This window comes from Rhinoraja longicauda, chromosome 6 (genome assembly GCF_053455715.1).
Source record: "Rhinoraja longicauda isolate Sanriku21f chromosome 6, sRhiLon1.1, whole genome shotgun sequence".
Classification (NCBI taxonomy): Eukaryota; Metazoa; Chordata; class Chondrichthyes; order Rajiformes; family Arhynchobatidae; genus Rhinoraja; species Rhinoraja longicauda.
The window spans coordinates 76,659,224-76,677,876 of NC_135958.1; the positions used below are offsets into that span (position 1 = coordinate 76,659,224).

Genomic DNA, 18,653 nt, shown 5'->3' on the forward strand with positions numbered 1-18,653 from the left:
AGTTTCTGGGGTGGAATTTGAAGGGAGCGGCCTGGCAGCTGGAACCAAGGTGATCAGGGATGGACACTTATATTTGACGATGCGGATTGATTAGAAAATCTTGGAAGGCTGTGGTGCTTAATAGAATTATGGAGACGGGATAGCATAAGACTTTGGAGAGATTTAAACGTCAAAGAAGAAAATTTTAAAATCATGGCTGAATTGTGGGTTACTAAGTGTAGGTTAAAAAGTAAGTAGGTCAGATAGCATCTGTGGAGGGAAATGGAGAGGCGATGTTTTGGATCGGGACCCTTCTTCAGTCTGAAGAAGGGTCCCTTCCAGAAACATCGCCTATTCATTCCTGCCACAGATGCTGCCGAACCTGCTGACTACTTCCAGCACTTAGTGTTTTAAAAGAAGCCGCCTGAGGAATTGGAACGATTTTGTGCCAGAAGGATTGAGCACAAGAAGTGAAGTTAGTTAACCAGCAGTTTAGTGGAAATGGAGTATCTCATCATCAACTTGAGCTCGAAGGGGGCAGTAGGGACGTAAAGAAAGAAACTATGGAACAATGCATGTCTTTCTCTCTCAAATGTTTCAGTGTTTGTATCTGTAAATCATTTTGCAGGCAAGCTTGGGACCTCGCCGTGGATATTTGCCTTTCACAACTTCCCACCATTATAGAAGAGGGAACAGCTTTCAGGGTGAGTTGACTGTCTCATTAAAACATTCATCATAATGAGTTATTCTTTAGATGGACACACTTTAATACCACACATCTGACAATTGTTGTTTTGGTTAATGTAATGTGGAATAATTGAAGCAATAACTCTTAACTGAGCTGTAAGTATTGGTCATCAGTTGTTTGGTTGGAGCAAACTCACTGTATGAGTTTGCTGAATGAAATGTTACATTTGTTGGCCTTCATGGAATCTCAATGATATTCATGGAAAGAAGCTCATTGCCCCCATGCTGCTGAAGAAAAAGCTGCCTGGCCTAATCAGTTTCCAGCTCCTGGGGCTTAGCCTCGTAGGTTTGCTGCAACATTGATTATACTCAAAATACTTATTGGATGTGATTATCCTGAGGGCATGAAAGGGGCTACGTTTATTGGTATTACTTCATTGTTGTCACGTGCACCGAGATGCAGAAAAAATGCTTTGTCTGTGTGTTATCCAAACTATACATGAGTACAATCAAACTCTACTCAAGAACAGGCGGTGCAAAGACTAACATACAAGAGTGCAGAAGCATAGTGTAATATACCGCAAGAAATTGCAGCAAATTGTGGACGCAGCCCAGATCATCACACAAACCAACCTCCCTTCCATTGACTCCATTTATACCTCACGCTGCCTCGGCAAGGCCAGCAGCATAATCAAGGACGAGTCGCACCCTGGCCACTCTCTTCTCCCCTCTCCCATTGGGCAAAAAGTATAGTGTGAAAACACACACCTCCTGATTCAGGGACAGGTTCTTCCCAGCCGTGATCAGGCAACTGAACCATCCTACCGCAACTAGAGAACAGTCCTGAACTACTATCTACCTCATTGGTAACTCTCAGACTACCTTTGATCGGACTTTACTGGCTTTACCTTGCACTAAATATTATTCCCTTATGTATCTATACGCTGTAAATGGCTCGATTGTAATCATGTATGGTCTTTCCGCTGACTGGTTAGCACGCAACAAAAGCTTTTCACTGTACCTCGGTACATGTGACAATAAACTAAATTAAACTAGTGTTACAGCATTAGAGTTACAGGGAAAGTGCAGATTCAAAAAAAGCACAAGCGCCACAAAGAGGTAGGCTGGGAGATCTGAATTGCACACGTAGCTTGTGTGAAATGTGTTTGGTAGTCTGATAACAGCAGGAAAGAGGTTGTTCCTGAATCTAATGGTGCGTGCTTTCAAGCTATTGAATCTTCCGCCCGAGAGGAAGAAAGAGATTGACCTCCCTTACTAATGGTCCTTGATTAATATGGCATCTTACCCGAGGCAGCGTAAAGTGTAAATATAGTCCAATTGTATATTACAGCCAATTTAGTGTCATTCCAGGATGTGGTTTCCTACATATTCCCCCAACTGAAAGAGATGAAGGCTTAATTCAACTGAGTCGGTTAAATTTATTAAAAATGCCTCTCCCACCGCAATGACCTAAATCTTATGGCTGTGTTTGGTGCATTAGGTGTATCCACCAATTCAGTAGGTGCGGCAGGTGAATAGCAATAGTTTGGTTACTGCTAATCATTAAAAGCCTTCCATTGTGTAGTGTTCCCGAACTATTATTGACGTTTGCCAAGGGCACGGTAAAGGAATTCGGACTAAACAAAAAAGACAAATAATTATTTAAAGAAAGGTCTCAGTCTTTACTAGGTACACTTTATTCAAGATGGGGCAGTGTTCAGGAGAAGTGAGAAATTTGCAAAAAGGTGTATTGTCAATTATGTATATATTATGGTGGCGCAGCGGTAGAGTTGCTGCCTTACAGCGAATGCAGCGCCGGAGACTCAGGTTCGATCCTGACTACAGGCGCCGTCTGTACGGAGTTTGTACGTTCTCCCCGTGACCTGCGTGGGTTTTCTCCGAGATCTTCGGTTTCCTCCCACACTCCAAAGACGTACAGGTATGTAGGTTAATTGGCTGGGCAAATGTAAAAATTGTCCCTAGTGGGTGTAGGATAGTGTTAGTGTGCGGGGATCGCTGGGCGGCGCGGACCCGGTGGGCCGAAGGGCCTGTTTCAGCGCTGTGTCTCTAAATCTAAATCTAAAAAATCTAAACTGCACCAAAAGCCTAATCTAAAGCTGCTGCATCCCACCTGCTCATCAATCCTACCTTACTGGTATAGTTTGCATCCAAATTCTTTGGTGCCTTTGACTGTAGATGCTTTTCAATCACATACTTCATTGAATTTATCTTTTAGACCAAGGTCTTGTTAACTCCTCCACTTATTACTTTTCTTGATGTCCATTATTTTCCTAATGCCGCATAATGTCTTGGTATGGTTTCCTGTAAATTCCAATTGCAAGTGTGGTTGTCGGCACTAGCTGGATTAAAAAGCACCCCCCTGGATATTTTCATGCCTTTTTTAAAAAAGCAATAGCTCAGACTGCAGAATAAACATCAGGATTGATGAAGTGATTCCTTACTTTTCTAGCGCGATGAATTATAGTTCCAATTGATATCAGTGCCCAGTATCAAAGCATTCTTCTCGAATCATTGACACCAGTTTCATGATTTTGAAATGCAAACACTATTCCTCCTAAACAAACTTTGGCCTTAGAAACTGCTGCAATAACAGGGATCATCTCCAGGAGATGGGGAGGGTGAGGAGATGTAAAGCTGTGAGCGGTGGAAGAGTTCTTCTGCAACAACTGTGTGTGAGCAACTCTCTGCCGCAGTGGTATGACTGTGTATACCAGACACTGGCAGAGAAGACTCCTCTTCCCTCTGGGACAAACTATTATTTGTTTGGAAAACCACCACACATCTTTTTTAGTGTCAGATAGTTGGGATGATTTACACTCGTCCCGAGAGACCACTTCCAATTTACGAAGCATTCTCAAAGCAAGTAAAATCTGTTAAATGCCTTCCTACTTTCCGAATATATCCTTACACTGCAAGTTTAGTGCTGGTGCTAAATAGATTGGTCTTAAAAGGATTCTGTATTGTAGTGGTCTCTTTATTTTTGTTCTGTTGTTGACTTAATTCAGAAATGTATAAAAACAACAGATCTGAAGTTTAACACATACTCCTAAATCTATGCCATATTCATGGGATTTGTGTTTTTGAATGAAGTAGAATCTATAATAATCAGATTTTACTCCATCAGCAGAAGGAACAAGTTTTATTTATTGAAATCAATCTTTTATACTGTATCCCTTGAACCTCTTAGAACTTTTAATTCCCCACCAGTTCATAAGGTCATAAGGAATAGGGATAGGAGTAGATTTAGGCCGTTCGGCCCATCAAGTCTACTCCGCCATTCAATCATGGCTGATCTATCTCTCCCTCCTAACCCCATTCTCCTGCCTTCTCCCCCATAACGTCTGACACCTGTACTAATTAAGAATCTATTTATCTCTGCCTTAAATATATCCACTGACTTGGCCTCCACAGCCTTCTGTGGCAAAGAATTTCCACAGATTCACCACCCTCTGACTAGAGCAATTTCTCCTCATCTCACCAGTTAATTCATCTTAGCCTGCCCATTTTCAAAGGCAAGTATTGAATGTATTTTAGAACCTTTGAAGATGAAACGATTTTTGTTAGATCAGGTTTTAGAAAGCGTTTTGTGGAATGAAGTACTGGCAAAGTCTATATGATGATGCCTATTGACATAAACTACCTTTTGCAGCACAGTCCATTTTTTGCCGAGCAGCTGACAGCATTCCAGGTGTGGCTAACGATGGGTGTTGAGAACAGGAATCCTCCAGAACAGTTACCAATTGTTCTGCAGGTGAGTGTAAAATACGAATTAACAGCGCCAGAAACGCAGGTTCGACCCTGACTACAGATGCTGTCTGTACGTGTGGATTTTCCCCGGGTGCTCCAGTTTCCTCCCACACTCCAAAGACGTAGAGGTTTGTAGGTTAATTGACTTCAATTAAAAAACTGTAAAAATTGTCCCTTGTGCGTAGGATAGTGTTAGTGTACTGGGATCGCTGGTCGACATGGACTCGGTGAGTTGAAAGGCCTGTTTCTGCGCTGTATCTAAACTAAACTAAATAGGAAAGAATCTGTGGCAAAGCAGAAAAGTTGTTAGATCAACTCTGAAAGATTATGGATTCATTTCAGTTTTTTGAACTGACATTATTTTAAAGCTCAAAAATTAAAATGCATTGGGTGACGTACACAAGACAAATGTACAGACAAAAAACATTCAATGGTGTACGATAAATAAATGATTTTTAATTTTAAAGCTTTAGATCTATAACTTTGTGTGAGCAGAGTGCTTGGTATCTTTGCAAGAAGGATCAAGTGTTTAATTAGGTTCACCATTTGAAGTATACTTGTCCTTGAACATGTGATCAGAGATGAAGTAACTTTCTGTTTACTAATGTAATGGGCCGATTGTGGTTGTAATGTAAACAATTTCTGATTTGGTCAAGAGTGTTTTATTGTCATACGTCCCAGATAGAACAATGAAATTCTTACTTACAGCAGCACAACAGAATATGTAAACATAGCACTGTAAACAATATAATAAACGAGAAAAAAAGTTCAGTGTATGTATATAAATATATATATATATATATATATATATATATATATATATATACATACACACACGCGCGCACACACACATATATATATATATATATATATATATATGCGTGTATGTATATGCACGTAAAAAACAATAATAGTGCAATTTGGTCTGAAGCTCTACTATTAATTTTAGTATAATTCTACATTGAGTTTGCTGAGAAAGGCATTATCGATGTGTCATTCGTAATGTATCTATGTATGAACCTTGTAACTTGGAGGATGTGGTGTTTGTTCCTTGTGAAATTTTGGAGTTAAATCTGAATCATTCTCTCCCACTGATGCTGCTAGGTCTACTCAGTGCTTCCAGCATTTTTTTTCTTTTCAGATTTCCAGCACTTTTATTAAGCACCATCTCCTCTTTCTCTATCCAAGTTGAAATGACTCTTCACTTCCCGATTGCGTAATGTTTTCACAGGGAGCTAATTTTTACAGAATTGCTCCCATATTCCCCAGGACTGGTGGCACCAGTGTCCTTGAAAATGCACTAACCTCTTCAATCGTATTGGAAGCTCAGATTTTCCTGGCCCATTGTGTCCTGTAGTTGCTTGGTGAATTAATCTCACGATTGCTATCCTGGAGGTACTGTCCCCATCAAACACTCCAACTCTTCTGAACTCATTTTACGCCCAAATGACTTCCCCACAGCAGCAGCATTTAACGTACAGCACTCTGGCTTGCTGCTCTTCCAAAATCTTTTCCTCTCATGTATAAATGTCACTCCTCCGTGCCCTTGGGTGCAGCTAGGCACCGATATGGCACAGATATCAGAAGGCCTTATCTGCTTTTTTACCTCCCATTGTTATCATATTATAACAGAATTGTTTCTTCTCCTATCCCCCAAGAGTTCTCCTTTTTGGGCCTGTCTATAGTCATAGTTATACATCACAAAAGCAGGCTTTTTGACCCAACTCGTCCATACCTACCAAGATGCCTACTTGAGTAAGTCCCATGTGTCTGCATTTGGCCCATATCCTCAAAAACCTTTCTTATCTGTCTACCTGTCCAAATATCTATTAAAAGTTGCAATTTTACTCACCTCTACCACTTCCTTTAGCAGTTTGTTCCATGTACCCACCACCCTTTGGTAATTTGCCCTTCGGGTCTTTTCCACAACCCTCATCCTTGATACTTGGATGAAAAAGAATCAAATTTAGCAGTGAAGATAATTTTTCACTGAGCCATGCTGCCCTAGCTTGCTTCTCCACACTTCTCCCAAACTGCAGCTTGTCTCCTCTTCTTTTCCATACCAACAAACTGTTTGGCTTTTCAAAAACCTGTCTCCCTTCTTGATGTGTCCAATTGACTGCACCTCTAATTTGAGTCATATGGTGTTACTCACATCGGTGTTGTTGGAAAATGCTTGCAAGTATAACTGTGTAAGTCTGCCACTCCAACCTCCCGCATGAACTCTGTATCACTGTCCCTTGATGTAGCATAGCCAATGTTACCACCAAGAATGGTAGCACTGTCCATATCTGTTGTAATATTAATTAATCTGTTGCAGTATTAAGTTCATAATATTTCAATTCAATCACCCTGCCTCTCCTTCTCCGCTGTTCAACTTCCAAATTGCAATCTTGGCACCTTTCTTCTCCGCCAGCTCATTCTGTAGGAGGATGATAAGATTATTTCTAACGAGTTATTGCAGGAAGCAGTCACGATATGCACAGAAATCATGGTGACTTAATCCATTCGTATACATAATTTATGAAGAATAAAATAACTGGGCACAAAGCATTCAGAATTATAATTTAAATGAATAATACAACAGGTGCCCACAACCTGAAATAAAGCAGAAAATGATGGAAATACTCAGCTGGTCAAGCAGCACCCAGGAGGGAAGAAACAGTTAATGCTTTCGATCAATATCTTGTCATTAAAATCTTTCACAGTTCTAATGAAAGATCGTAAGTCTGAAACACAGTCGTAGAAATTTCCACTCTCCCAAAATAGTCTGAATGATGTGTCAAGTGATTTTTTTTCCCAAGATTGATTGATAGATTTATATTAGGTCAGGATATTGTGGGATATGGAGCAAAATTGGTCAAATGGTGTAGGAAGGAATTGCAGATGTTGGTTTACACTGAAGATAGACACGAAATTCTGGAGTAACTCAGTGGGTCAGGCAACATCTCTGGAGAAAAGGGATGGGTGATGTTTCGGGTCGAGACCCTTCTTCAGTCTGAGCATAATGTTGTTAGATGGTAGGTTCAAAATGTAAATAAGTTTATTCCATGGTTTTGGCATCATTTCTCTCCATAGTGCTGCTTGCTTAACTTCTGTACAGTAGATAATGCTGCCTGTACCCAATGTCGGATTAAGACACAACATGAAACTACATTTGCTCTGTTAATTACTTCTTGTCCTCTGCCTCTGCTAGGTATTGCTTAGTCAAGTCCATCGTTTGCGAGCACTGGATTTGCTGGGAAGGTTTTTGGACTTGGGTCCCTGGGCCGTGAGTTTAGTAAGTATACAATTTTATTTTGAAGGTTTCAATTACCTTATTTATCCCTAAATTTGGGAATGTGATAGACAATAGACAATAGACAATAAATACAGGAGTAGGCCATTCAGCCCTTCGAGCCAGCACCGCCATTCAATGCGATCATGGCTGATCACTCTCAATCAGTACCCCGTTCCTGCCTTCTCCCCATACCCCCTCACTCCGCTATCCTTAAGAGCTCTATCCAGCTCTCTCTTGAAAGCATCCAACGAACTGGCCTCCACTGCCTTCTGAGGCAGAGAATTCCACACCTTCACCACTCTCTGACTGAAAAAGTTCTTCCTCATCTCCGTTCTAAATGGCCTACCCCTTATTCTTAATGATGGTTGCCTGCTTTTCCTTCTCCCTTACACTGACACTTGAATTAGATTTTCAAACCTGATAAATATGACAAATACTTGTAACTATGCTAAGGTGTAGCCCTGAACTACTATCTGCCTCATTGGAGGCCTTCGGACTATGTTTCATCGGAGTTTACTGGCTTTATCTTGCACGAAAGATTACTCACGTTATTCCCTTTATCACATATCCGTACACTGTGAACGGTTCGATTGTAATCATGTATTGTGTTTCCGCTGACTGGTTAGCACGCAACAAAAGCTTTTTCACTGTACACGTGACAATAAACGAAGCTAAATTAATGGTATAGCTTCTTCTCTTTTCCCAACTAGAGGATATATTTAAACAATGTACAATATGAGACTTCCTGATTTCGAACAAGCAAGTTCAGTTTTAGTTCTATATTTGTTCCATTTTTGAATGTGATCATCGCATATTTACCGAGGAGAAGGATATTGAATTATGTGAGGTAAGCGAAACAAGTAGAGTAGTGATGGAAATTAGGAGGATTAAAGAAGAGGAGGTACGGACACTTTTGAAGAATATAAAAGTGGATAAGTCTCCAGGTCCTGATAGGATATTCCCTAGGACATTGAGGGAAGTTAGTGCAGAAATAGCAGGGGCTATGACGGAAATATTTCAAACGTCATTAGAAACAGGGATGGTGCCGGAAGATTGACGCATTGCGCATGTTGTGCCTTTGTTTAAAAAAGGTTCTAAAAGTAAACCTAGCAATTATAGACCTATTAGTTTGACGTCTGTGGTGGGAAAATTAATGGAAAAGATACTTAGGGACAATATATATAATTATTTGGATAATCAAGGCCTGATTAGAAACAGTCAACATGGATTTGTGCCTGGAAGGTCATGTTTGACTAATCTTCTTGAATTTTTTGAAGAGGTTACCAGGGAAATTGATAAGGGCAAGGCTGTGGATGTTGTCTATATGGACTTCAGTAAGGCATTTGACAAGGTTCCACATGGAAGGTTGATTAAGAAGGTTAAATCGTTGGGTATTAATAGTGAGGTTGCAAGATGGATTCAACAATGGCTGAATGGGAGATACCAGAGGGTAACGGTTGACAATTGTATGTCAGGTTGGAGGCCAGTGTCTAGTGGAGTGCCCCAAGGATCTGTGTTGGGTCCACTGTTGTTTGTCATTTACATTAATGATCTGGATGATGGTGTGGCAAATTGGATTAGTAAATATGCAGATGATACTAAGATAGGTGGAGTAGTTGATAGTGAGGTAGATTTTCAAAGTCTACAGAGAGACTTGGGCCTTTTGGAAGGGTGGGCTGAAAGATGGCAGATGGAGTTTAATGCTGATAAGTGTGAGGTGCTGCATTTTGGTAGGACAAATCAAAATAGGACGTACAGGGTAAATGGTAGGGAATTGAGGAATGCAGTGGAACAGAGGGATCTGGGAATAACTGTGCATTGTTCCCTGAAGGTGGAATCTCATGTGGATAGGGTGGTGAAGAAGGCGTTTGGTATGCTTGCCTTTATAAATCAGAGCATCGAGTATAGAAGTTGGGATGTAATGTTGAAATTGTACAGGGCATTGGTGAGGCCGAATCTGGAGTATGGTGTGCAGTTCTGGTTGCCAAATTATGGGAAGGATGTCGACAAAATGGAGAGGGTACAGAGGAGATTTACTAGAATGTTGCCTGGGTTTCAGCACTTAGGCTACAGAGAGAGGTTGAACAGGTTGGGTCTTTATTCTTTGGAGCGTAGAAGGTTGAGGGGGGACTTGATAGAGGTTTTAAAAATTTTGAGAGGGACGGACAGAGTTGACGTGGGTAGGCTTTTCCCTTTGAGAGTGGGGAAGATTCCAACAAGGGGACATAGCTTCAGAATTGAGGGACAAAGGTTTAGGGGTAACATGAGGGGGAACTTCTTTACTCAGAGGGTGGTGGCTGTATGGAATGGGCTTCCGGTGGAAGTGGTGGAGGCTGGCTCGATTTTATTATTTAAGAGTAAATTGGATAGGTATATGGATAGGAGGGGATTAGAGGGTTATGGTCTGAGTGCAGGTAGATGAGACTAGGTCAGGGAGAATGGTCGGCGTGGACTGGTAGGGCCGGACAGGCCTGTTTCCATGCTGTAGTTGTTATATGTTATAAGAGGATGATTATTGGTTACGGTGGTTATTGGTCAATAAAATTGAAATAAAAAACTGCTATCTATAATGCTAACTGTTGAAATGCTTTCAAAAAAAAAATCTGACTCATTTATATCTTTCATGGAAGGGTGTCCTAATTCTGTCAGGTCTTTGTGACTTCACACCCAATATTGGAACTGACTCAATATTATCCTCTGAAATAGTCCAGGAAGCTACTCAGTTCAAAGGAGAATTAGAGACGGGTAATAAATGTTAGTCTTGCCAGAGACCTCAACATGAACATAAAAAAGGGAAAACTTATTGTTGTGTATTCATGCCAATACACAAGAGTTGCAACTCATAGTTTTATTTGTACTTAAGCGGAGGTAACAATAAGTGCTATTGTCTTCACAGTCTGGTCGCGGTCCGCCTGGAAGGCAGCGACCGGCAGCGTACATAGTCAAGGTGGGAGTGAAGATCCGAACTGGATCGTGTGTGGAATGTGCAGCATGCATAGTGAATGTGATGCTATATATATATAGTGAAGGTGAACTAGCATGCACAATCTACATCCTTCCTCTCAAGGAAAGAATACATAATAAAATAAAGATACAGTAGTCGCCATGGCTCTTATAATATATATCACCGCTTATGTGCGACTAACATAAGTGCAGGTAAACTGATATTGACAAAGGCAGTCCAAACGTAGCCCGTTGAATGTCACTCAAAGTTCAAGTGTTAGGCCTGGTACTTCACGGTGGGCCGGCAGGCACGACCTGCACGTGTACGGTACAGTCCCGCTGGAGACGAGACCGATGGAACCGGCCCCAGAGAGTGCGGTGACATTGCTGGCGATGGGACGGGAGACAATGGCGGGAGGTGAGGTGGCGAGGCCACAGGCGAGGCCGGAAGGGCTGACAGACCGGGCAGCGGAGGCATAGACAAGCCGGTGTCCCCAGAGGGGTGCGGGTAGGTTAAACTTGAGTGGTCGGGGAGGAACAGATGTGGTGCCAGTTCGCACACTGGCAGGATGTGCTGTCGGTTGCATCTGTAAATTCCGCCGTCGGCTTCGACTAAATACGAACGAGGCTCGGGCGCTGGCCGAGATATCACCCCCAGGCGGTCGTGACCCTTTTCGGTTCGTAGGCGGACCACCTGAGCGCTAGCCAGTGGTGGCAGAGGCCTGCTCGTCTTGTCGTACCAGCGTTTTTTGATGTCACATTTCTGTTGCAGCTGGGACTGAACATCAGATGGAAAGCGAACTTGTGGCTCCAGTGTATGTTTAGCAATGGGTAAAGTGGTTCTTGTCTGCCTGGACATTAGGCGTTGCGCGGGTGAACCAAAGATCGGATCGCGGGAGATGTTCCGCAGGTTTAGTAAGTCGAGGAAAACGTCTGATCTCGCTCTGCGGGAACGTTCCATTACCTGCTTGGCACTCCGGACGGCACGCTCCGCTAGCCCATTAGACTGAGGGTACTTGGGGTTACTAGTGATGTGGCAAAAGTCCCAGCGTGCAGCAAATTCTTTGAATTGGAGGCTGGAGAATTGGCTGCCGTTGTCGGAGAGTAGGCGATGAGGAGCCCCGTGGACGGAGAAATGGCGTGCAAGCTTCTGGATCACTGCCGCGGAGATGAGGCTCGGGAGCAGATCGATCTCGAACCACCCGGAGTACGAGTCGACTATGACTAAGTACCGCTTCCCATTCCACTCAAAAATGTCAGTTGCCACGATGGACCACGGGAGGTCAGGAACCGGGTGTGGAAGGAGCGGCTGTTTCTGCTGGTGCGGCGCCAGGCTGTTGCACACCGCACAGGACTCTACTTTTTGACGAATATAGTCAGACATTCCAGGCCAGAAGAACAAGCTCTTAGCTCTCGAGATCGTTGCTTCTGTGCCTGAGTGTCCCCCATGGATGCTGTCAAAGTACTTGCCACGTAAGGAGGCAGGAATCACAGGTTTGTGGCCCTTTACGACAATACCACCCTGCAGGACGAGCTCGTCGCGGACGGAGAAGAAGGGCTGTAAGGCAGCCGGCAGTCTGTTCTGCTTGACCGGCCACCCATGTCTTATGACAGAGGATAGTGCTAGGAGGGTGTCGTCGGCGGCAGTCTGGGCTGCCAGGTCCTCCAGGCAGGACGAGGGGACGTAGGAGACCATCATGACGGCAAACTCGTCTCCTGACGAAGGAGAGGCGCAGGTTGCCCGCGGAGCTCGAGAAAGGGTGTCCGCCAGGTGCATGTCCTTGCCCCGCTTGTAGACTAGAGAGATGTCGTACCTCTGAAGCTGCAGCATCATCCGCTGGAGCCGCGCAGGGGCGGCGTGTATTGGCTTGCTTACAATGCTAATGAGTGGCTGGTGGTCTGTTTCGATCATGACCTTCTTGCCGAAGATAAAATCATTGCATTTTCTGCAAACGAAGACGACCGCTAGCAGTTCTTTTTCGATTTGCGCATATCATTGTTCGGTGTCTGTCATAGTACGAGAGGCGTAGGCAACAGGTTTGTGGCCGTCACCGCTGTTTTGAAGGCAGACGGCACCCAGTCCATACTGCGAGGCATCGCAGGACAGCGTGACAGGCAGCTTGACATCGTAGTACGCGAGAGTGGGGGCACAAGACATCTGTTGTTTCAGAGTATCGAACGCTCTCTGTTGCTGTTCATGACAGCCCCAAACAGTGTCTTTGTGAGTTAGTAGGCGTAAAGGGGCAGATATTTCACTAAACTTCGGGATGAATTTTCCCAGGTAGTTGACCATCCCGAGAAAGCGCTGCATCGGAGGGCGCTGGCAGTTCGTTGATCGCGATCGTTTTAGATGGATCGGGTTTGAGACCGGCGCTCGTGAATATGTGGCCCACGTAGTTGACTTCGCTCACCCGGAATTTACACTTAAGCGGGTTGAGCTTGAGATTGATTTCTTTGGCGCGGTTGAGGACTTTCTTCAGATTCGCGTCGTGGTCCTCGACATTCTGACCGGCGACGAGGATGTCGTCAACCACAATCGAGCAGTGGTATCCGGCAAATAGCTGTTCCACGGTGCGCTGAAACACCTCGCTAGCTGAGTTTATGCCGAAGGGCATACGTAAAAATTTGAAACGTCCAAACGGTGTACAAAAAGTGGTCAGGTTGGAGGAGTTGTCATCTAGCGGAATCTGCCAGAAGGAGCTTTTTGCGTCGAGGACGGAGAAAACTGTCGCTTTGCCCAGTTGCACTGCGACATCTTCCACCGTGCGCATGGGATAGTGTGGCCGTTTAATGGCGGTGTTTAAATCCCTGGGATTAATGCAAATCCTTATCTCCTCCGTGTTTTTTTAAGAGGCAACCACCATGGTAGAGACCCAGTCTGACGGGTCCGTGACAGGGGCAATCACTCCCAGATCCACCATCCTGTTGAGTTCACTCAGCACGCGGTCCCGCATAGCATGGGGAATCCGGTGGGCGGGACGGACGACCGGTAAGACCTCTGGGTCGATCGTGATCTTGTACGTGACCGGAAGCTTGCCGAGCTTGTCGTTAAAGAGCTCACCGTACTGCGAGAGGAATCGCTGGGCGGGGGCATGTGCGGAAGCCAGTTGATGGACCACCGAGTCGAAGGCAACCAAGCCTAAGTCGATGCAGACAGCAATGCCTAGCAGGGAAGGAGTGTTTTCCCGGACAACCAAAAAAGACAGTTTGTGAACCCGGGACGCTAGCTGGCACTGCAGCTCAACAGTTCCGACGGGCTTGATTGAGCCTCCTCCAAAGGGAAGCAGTTAGGCCATGGTTGGCTTGATGTCCTTGGCATTACGAATCCTGTGGAGCTCTGGTAAGGTGATAACGTTGCAGCGAGCCCCTGTGTCGAGCTTTGCAGTAACAGGCACTCCGTTAATGAGGAGGGTGACCATGGGATCGAGATGTTTTGCAGATGGGTCTGATAAGGAATGTATATTGATATTCAGTCCGTCGATAGCAGCTAGGTCATGCTCATTAAACACAGGGAGTGATGCAGGTGCTGCGTGGGACGGCTCTGGCTGTAGCAGATGAACCGACTGTTTTGTCCCGACTCTGTTCCCACGCGAACGACAGCAGCGGACAAAATGGTTTCTGCGTTTGCAGTAATTACAGACTTTCCCAAATGCAGGGCACTGTTCCCGAATCCCAGCGTGTGAGCCCCCACAGTTACTACAGTTGTTGATGTGACCGGCACAGGATCTGCCGGGCACTTCAGAAAGTGGGCGTTGAGCACGGTAATATGTGCCGGCAACATTCACATCAAACGCAGAGTGGGGTCCCGGCCCCAAGGATTTAGTGTGTGATGCAGTTAGCTCAGCAACTCGACAACGATACTCAGCCACCTCTAGGGTGAGGTCAGCATCACGTAGTAGTTCATCACGCACCTTGTCATCAAGGATGCCACAGACCAGTCTGTCCCGAACGAGACTGTCACATAAATTGTCGAACGCGCACCGGCTGCCAATATATCTCAGGGAGCTAATGTAAGATTCAACAGGCTCACCTTGCTTCTGGTTGCGAGAAAAAAATCTGTGGCGCTCCATAACGAGATTCGAGCGCAGCTCGCAAAGCTGTCGGAACTTTGTCAGGAGGCAGTCCGGGTCCTCCATAGATTCCGCCGGGACCTGAACGCCCGCGGGAGTTATCTGGGCCGGCGCGTAGTGGAACCGGTGAGCACGGCGAATGGCCTCACTGCCCGCCAGGTTGAGGAGAATAGCAGCACGAGTAGCTGGAGGTGCAGCATGATGTGCTGCCTGAATATAGATCCTGAAATCCTCCTCGAAGATGCGCCAGCGTTCAGCGAGGTCGCCATCGAATACGAGTGGGTCAGGCTTGCGAAACGCTCCAGCCATAGTGAGACAGTAAATCAAAACAAACTAAGCAAAAAAAACAAAACTGAAGTAGTGGGTCGAGAAACTTCTGACGCCATGTTGTGTATTCATGCCAATACACAAGAGTTGCAACTCATAGTTTTATTTGTACTTAAGCGGAGGTAACAATAAGTGCTATCGTCTTCACAGTCTGGTCGCGGTCCGCCTGGAAGGCAGCGACCGGCAGCGTACATAGTCAAGGTGGGAGTGAAGATCCGAACTGGATCGTGTGTGGAATGTGCAGCATGCATAGTGAATGTGATGCTATATATATATAGTGAAGGTGAACTAGCATGCACAATCTACACTTATTGAAAATGTACTCTGAGGAATTTAGCTGTTTACTCGTGGAAGAGCATGGCAAGTTCGTTGATACATTAACCATCACGCAAACCAACCTTCCTTCCATTGACTCCATCTACACTTCATGCTGCATGCAGCAAGGCCACCAATATAATGAAGGACTAGTCTCACCCCGGACACTCCCTCTTTTCCCCATCCCATCAGTCAAGAGGTACAGGCGTGTGAAAACACACACCTCCAGATTCGGGGATAATTTCTTCCCAGCTGTTATCAGTCAACTGAACCATTCTATCACCAACTAGGGAGCAGTCCTGACCTACCATCTACCTCATAGGAGACCCTCGGACTATCTTTAATCGGACTTTACTGCACTACATGGCACAAAATGCTGAAGTAACTCAGCGGCACAGGCAGCATCTATGGAAAGAAGGAATTGGTGACCTTTTTGGGTCGAGACCCTTCTTCAGACTGAAGAAGGGTCTCGACCCGAAACGTCGCCCATTCCTTCTCTTCATTGGAACCAATTTATAAAATGTAGTCTGATAATATTGTTAGCAAGATTGACCTTTTGCGCTTTTCATTCACAGGCATTATCCGTTGGTATTTTTCCATATGTTTTGAAACTACTCCAGAGTTCAGCCCGGGAGTTGAGGCCCCTTCTCGTCTTCATCTGGGCCAAGATCTTGGCTGTGGATAGTGTGAGTAATATGGTTGCATGTTTCGAAGGCAATCTGCGAAAATAAATTTCATGTGGGAAGTGGGCAGAGTCTGCAACGTTAGTTTTGATTTCTTGGCAACGGTATTTTATTTGTGCAAAAATAGTTTTTTTCAGGACAAATTGCGTTGTGTGATATGTTTGTGTAACTGTCTATCTTGGATGCTATCCTGAGCCCTCCAAGGCTTGCAAGTTTGAAGCTCAACAGTGTGGCTCAACCTGACTTTGCTTTCATTTTAATATTAGATGTGTAGAATAAGTTGTGGGATTTGGGAGGGAGGGAATGAAGGTAGTAGCTGCTGATCATTAGCTTTCTTATCCTCGATTCGTGACCAGTCAATGATTCACTGTCCTTTTACCAGCCTGAATCTTTTCATCTCTTCTGATGATGTTGACCTTAAAGCTGTGCTCTTTGCTTCTGTGTTTCTGATAGTCTCTGTGCCAATGTTTTGCATCAGCTCGACGTCACCTGCCATCCGCTCCCGGATAGCCCCCTTTTTTGCAATTTCCACCCGCCTTCTAATTTATTCCCTCTCCCTGCACTCTTCACAAGGGCGGTTCTGATGCATCACTGGTTATCTTATCGAAACGTATAAGATTATTAAGGGGTTGGACACGTTAGAGGCAGGAAACATGTTCCCAATGTTGGGGGAGTCCAGAACAAGGGGCCACAGTTTAAGAATATGGATTAGGCCATTTAGAACTGAGATGAGGAAAAACCTTTTTCAGTCAGAGAGTAGTGAATCTGTGGAATTCTCTGCCTCAGAAGGCAGTGGAGGCCAATTCTCTGAATGCATTCAAGAGAGAGCTGGATGGAGCTCTTAAGGATAGCGGAGTCAGGGGGTATGGGGAGAAGGCAGGAACGGGGCACTGATTGAGAATGATCAGCCATGATCACATTGAATAGCGGTGCTGGCTCGAAGGGCCGAATGGCCTCCTCCTGCACCTATTGTCTATTGTCTATGACATTGAGTTCCGCGTGAGTAAGGTAGTTTTAGGTTGCAGCGGAGGTGGGGGAGGGATTGGTAGGATTTGATCGGGAAGAACCAGGATTGTTGCAGTGAAAATAGACACAAAATGCTGGAGCAATTTAGCGGGTCGGGCAGCATCTCTGGAGAAAAGGAACAGGTAACGTTTTGGGTCGAGATCTTTCATCCCGCCACGACGTAGAGCTTTCCTTCCATCACCTCCATCTCCGTGCCTTTTTCTATGGGAAGGATGACCCCTTCTCCTTTCTCCACCGGTCCCCCACCTCTTGGACTCCCCCAGATGGCATTCGACCCTCTTAAGATCTTCAAATCAAAACCTAGGACCTTGGTTTCTGCCCAAAATCCTATCCGGCCACTGAAGTAGGCATCAATGTGATTTTTTAATGCAGTAAAATGGATTAGTCAGAAAGAATTGATCAACAAAATGCAGGTGTATCTTAATGCTAACGCAAATAAATGATTTGAATGCAGAGGTGCAGAGGTGAATGTCATGGTAGCTTTGGGAGTGGGATTTCCACCCATCGTGGAAAGAAGTATTTACCAGTTGCAGCAACATTCCACATTCAGAGACATCTTCTAATATTTCCATCATGGAAGATTTCAAATAACCTCGATGGAAATAAACGAATCCCTTGAAGAAGATCCAATACTCGGGATATTTTTCCACACTAAGTTTTTTGCAGCAAAATTAGCTCTTTGCAAACTTTCCCAAGACAGTTCTGGGCCGGAAGCGGCAGTGGGGGAGCTCCGTGATCATAATTAATCTGTACTGGACGGCAACGAAGAAATGACATGTTTCTTTAGCTTACTACTTTGAAGTTTTCTTTTTAATTTTTTTGCAGAGATGCTGGCAGTGAATGTCTGTGCATGTTGTAGCGTAGGAGTACTTTTTATGGCTTATCTTTGCAAAAAATCTCAAGCATAATTTCTGGATTTCTTTTGAAGTTTGTGTTCTGTCACAGATATACCTAATTACACATCTGATTCATCCCGAGCTCTCAAAATCCTCTGCTTTACAGCATTTCAGTTGTGGTTCCATACCTGGGCCAAAGCCATTGAAGACGTGCTCTGCGATCATCTTACACCTGAAGAAGGGTCCCGACTCGAAGCATCATCTATCCATGTTCTCCAGAGATGTTGATTTACTCCAGCACTTTAGATTTTACTTTAGGCTTCAAAGATACAGCCTAGAAACAGGCCCTTCGGTCCATCGAGTCCAAGCCGACTAGCGATCAACCTACGCACTCGGGATAAGTTACAACACAGAAGCCAATTAACCAACAAACCTGTCCGTCTTTGGGGTGTGGGAGGAAACCGGAGTATCCAGAGAAAACCCCTCGCAGGTCACAGACAGAAAGTACAAAGTCCGTACAGACAGCACCCGTAGTCAGGATCGAACCCGGGACTCTGGCATTTGCAATTCATTGTTTCTACATCTTATACCTACTTGACTCAATAGACAATAGACAATAGGTGCAGGAGTAGGCCATTCAGCCCTTCGAGCCAGCACCGCCATTCAATGCGATCATGGCTGATCACTCTCAATCAGTACCCCGTTCCTGCCTTCTCCCCATACCCCCTCACTCCGCTAT

The 18,653-nt window shown here is 44.7% G+C and overlaps 1 protein-coding gene across 3 annotated transcripts in view; it reads left to right on the forward strand.

Annotated features, from left to right (window-relative positions):
• The window catches only part of rptor (regulatory associated protein of MTOR, complex 1), a 328,096-nt gene that overhangs the window by 159,748 nt on the left and 149,695 nt on the right, over positions 1-18,653 (forward strand). For all 3 annotated transcript variants that reach the window (XM_078401378.1, XM_078401376.1, XM_078401377.1), the window contains exons 10-13: positions 608-683; positions 4,337-4,438; positions 7,631-7,714; positions 15,945-16,055. In XM_078401378.1, the coding sequence (XP_078257504.1) occupies positions 608-683; positions 4,337-4,438; positions 7,631-7,714; positions 15,945-16,055 (373 nt within the window). The remainder of the gene's footprint in view (positions 1-607; positions 684-4,336; positions 4,439-7,630; positions 7,715-15,944; positions 16,056-18,653) is intronic.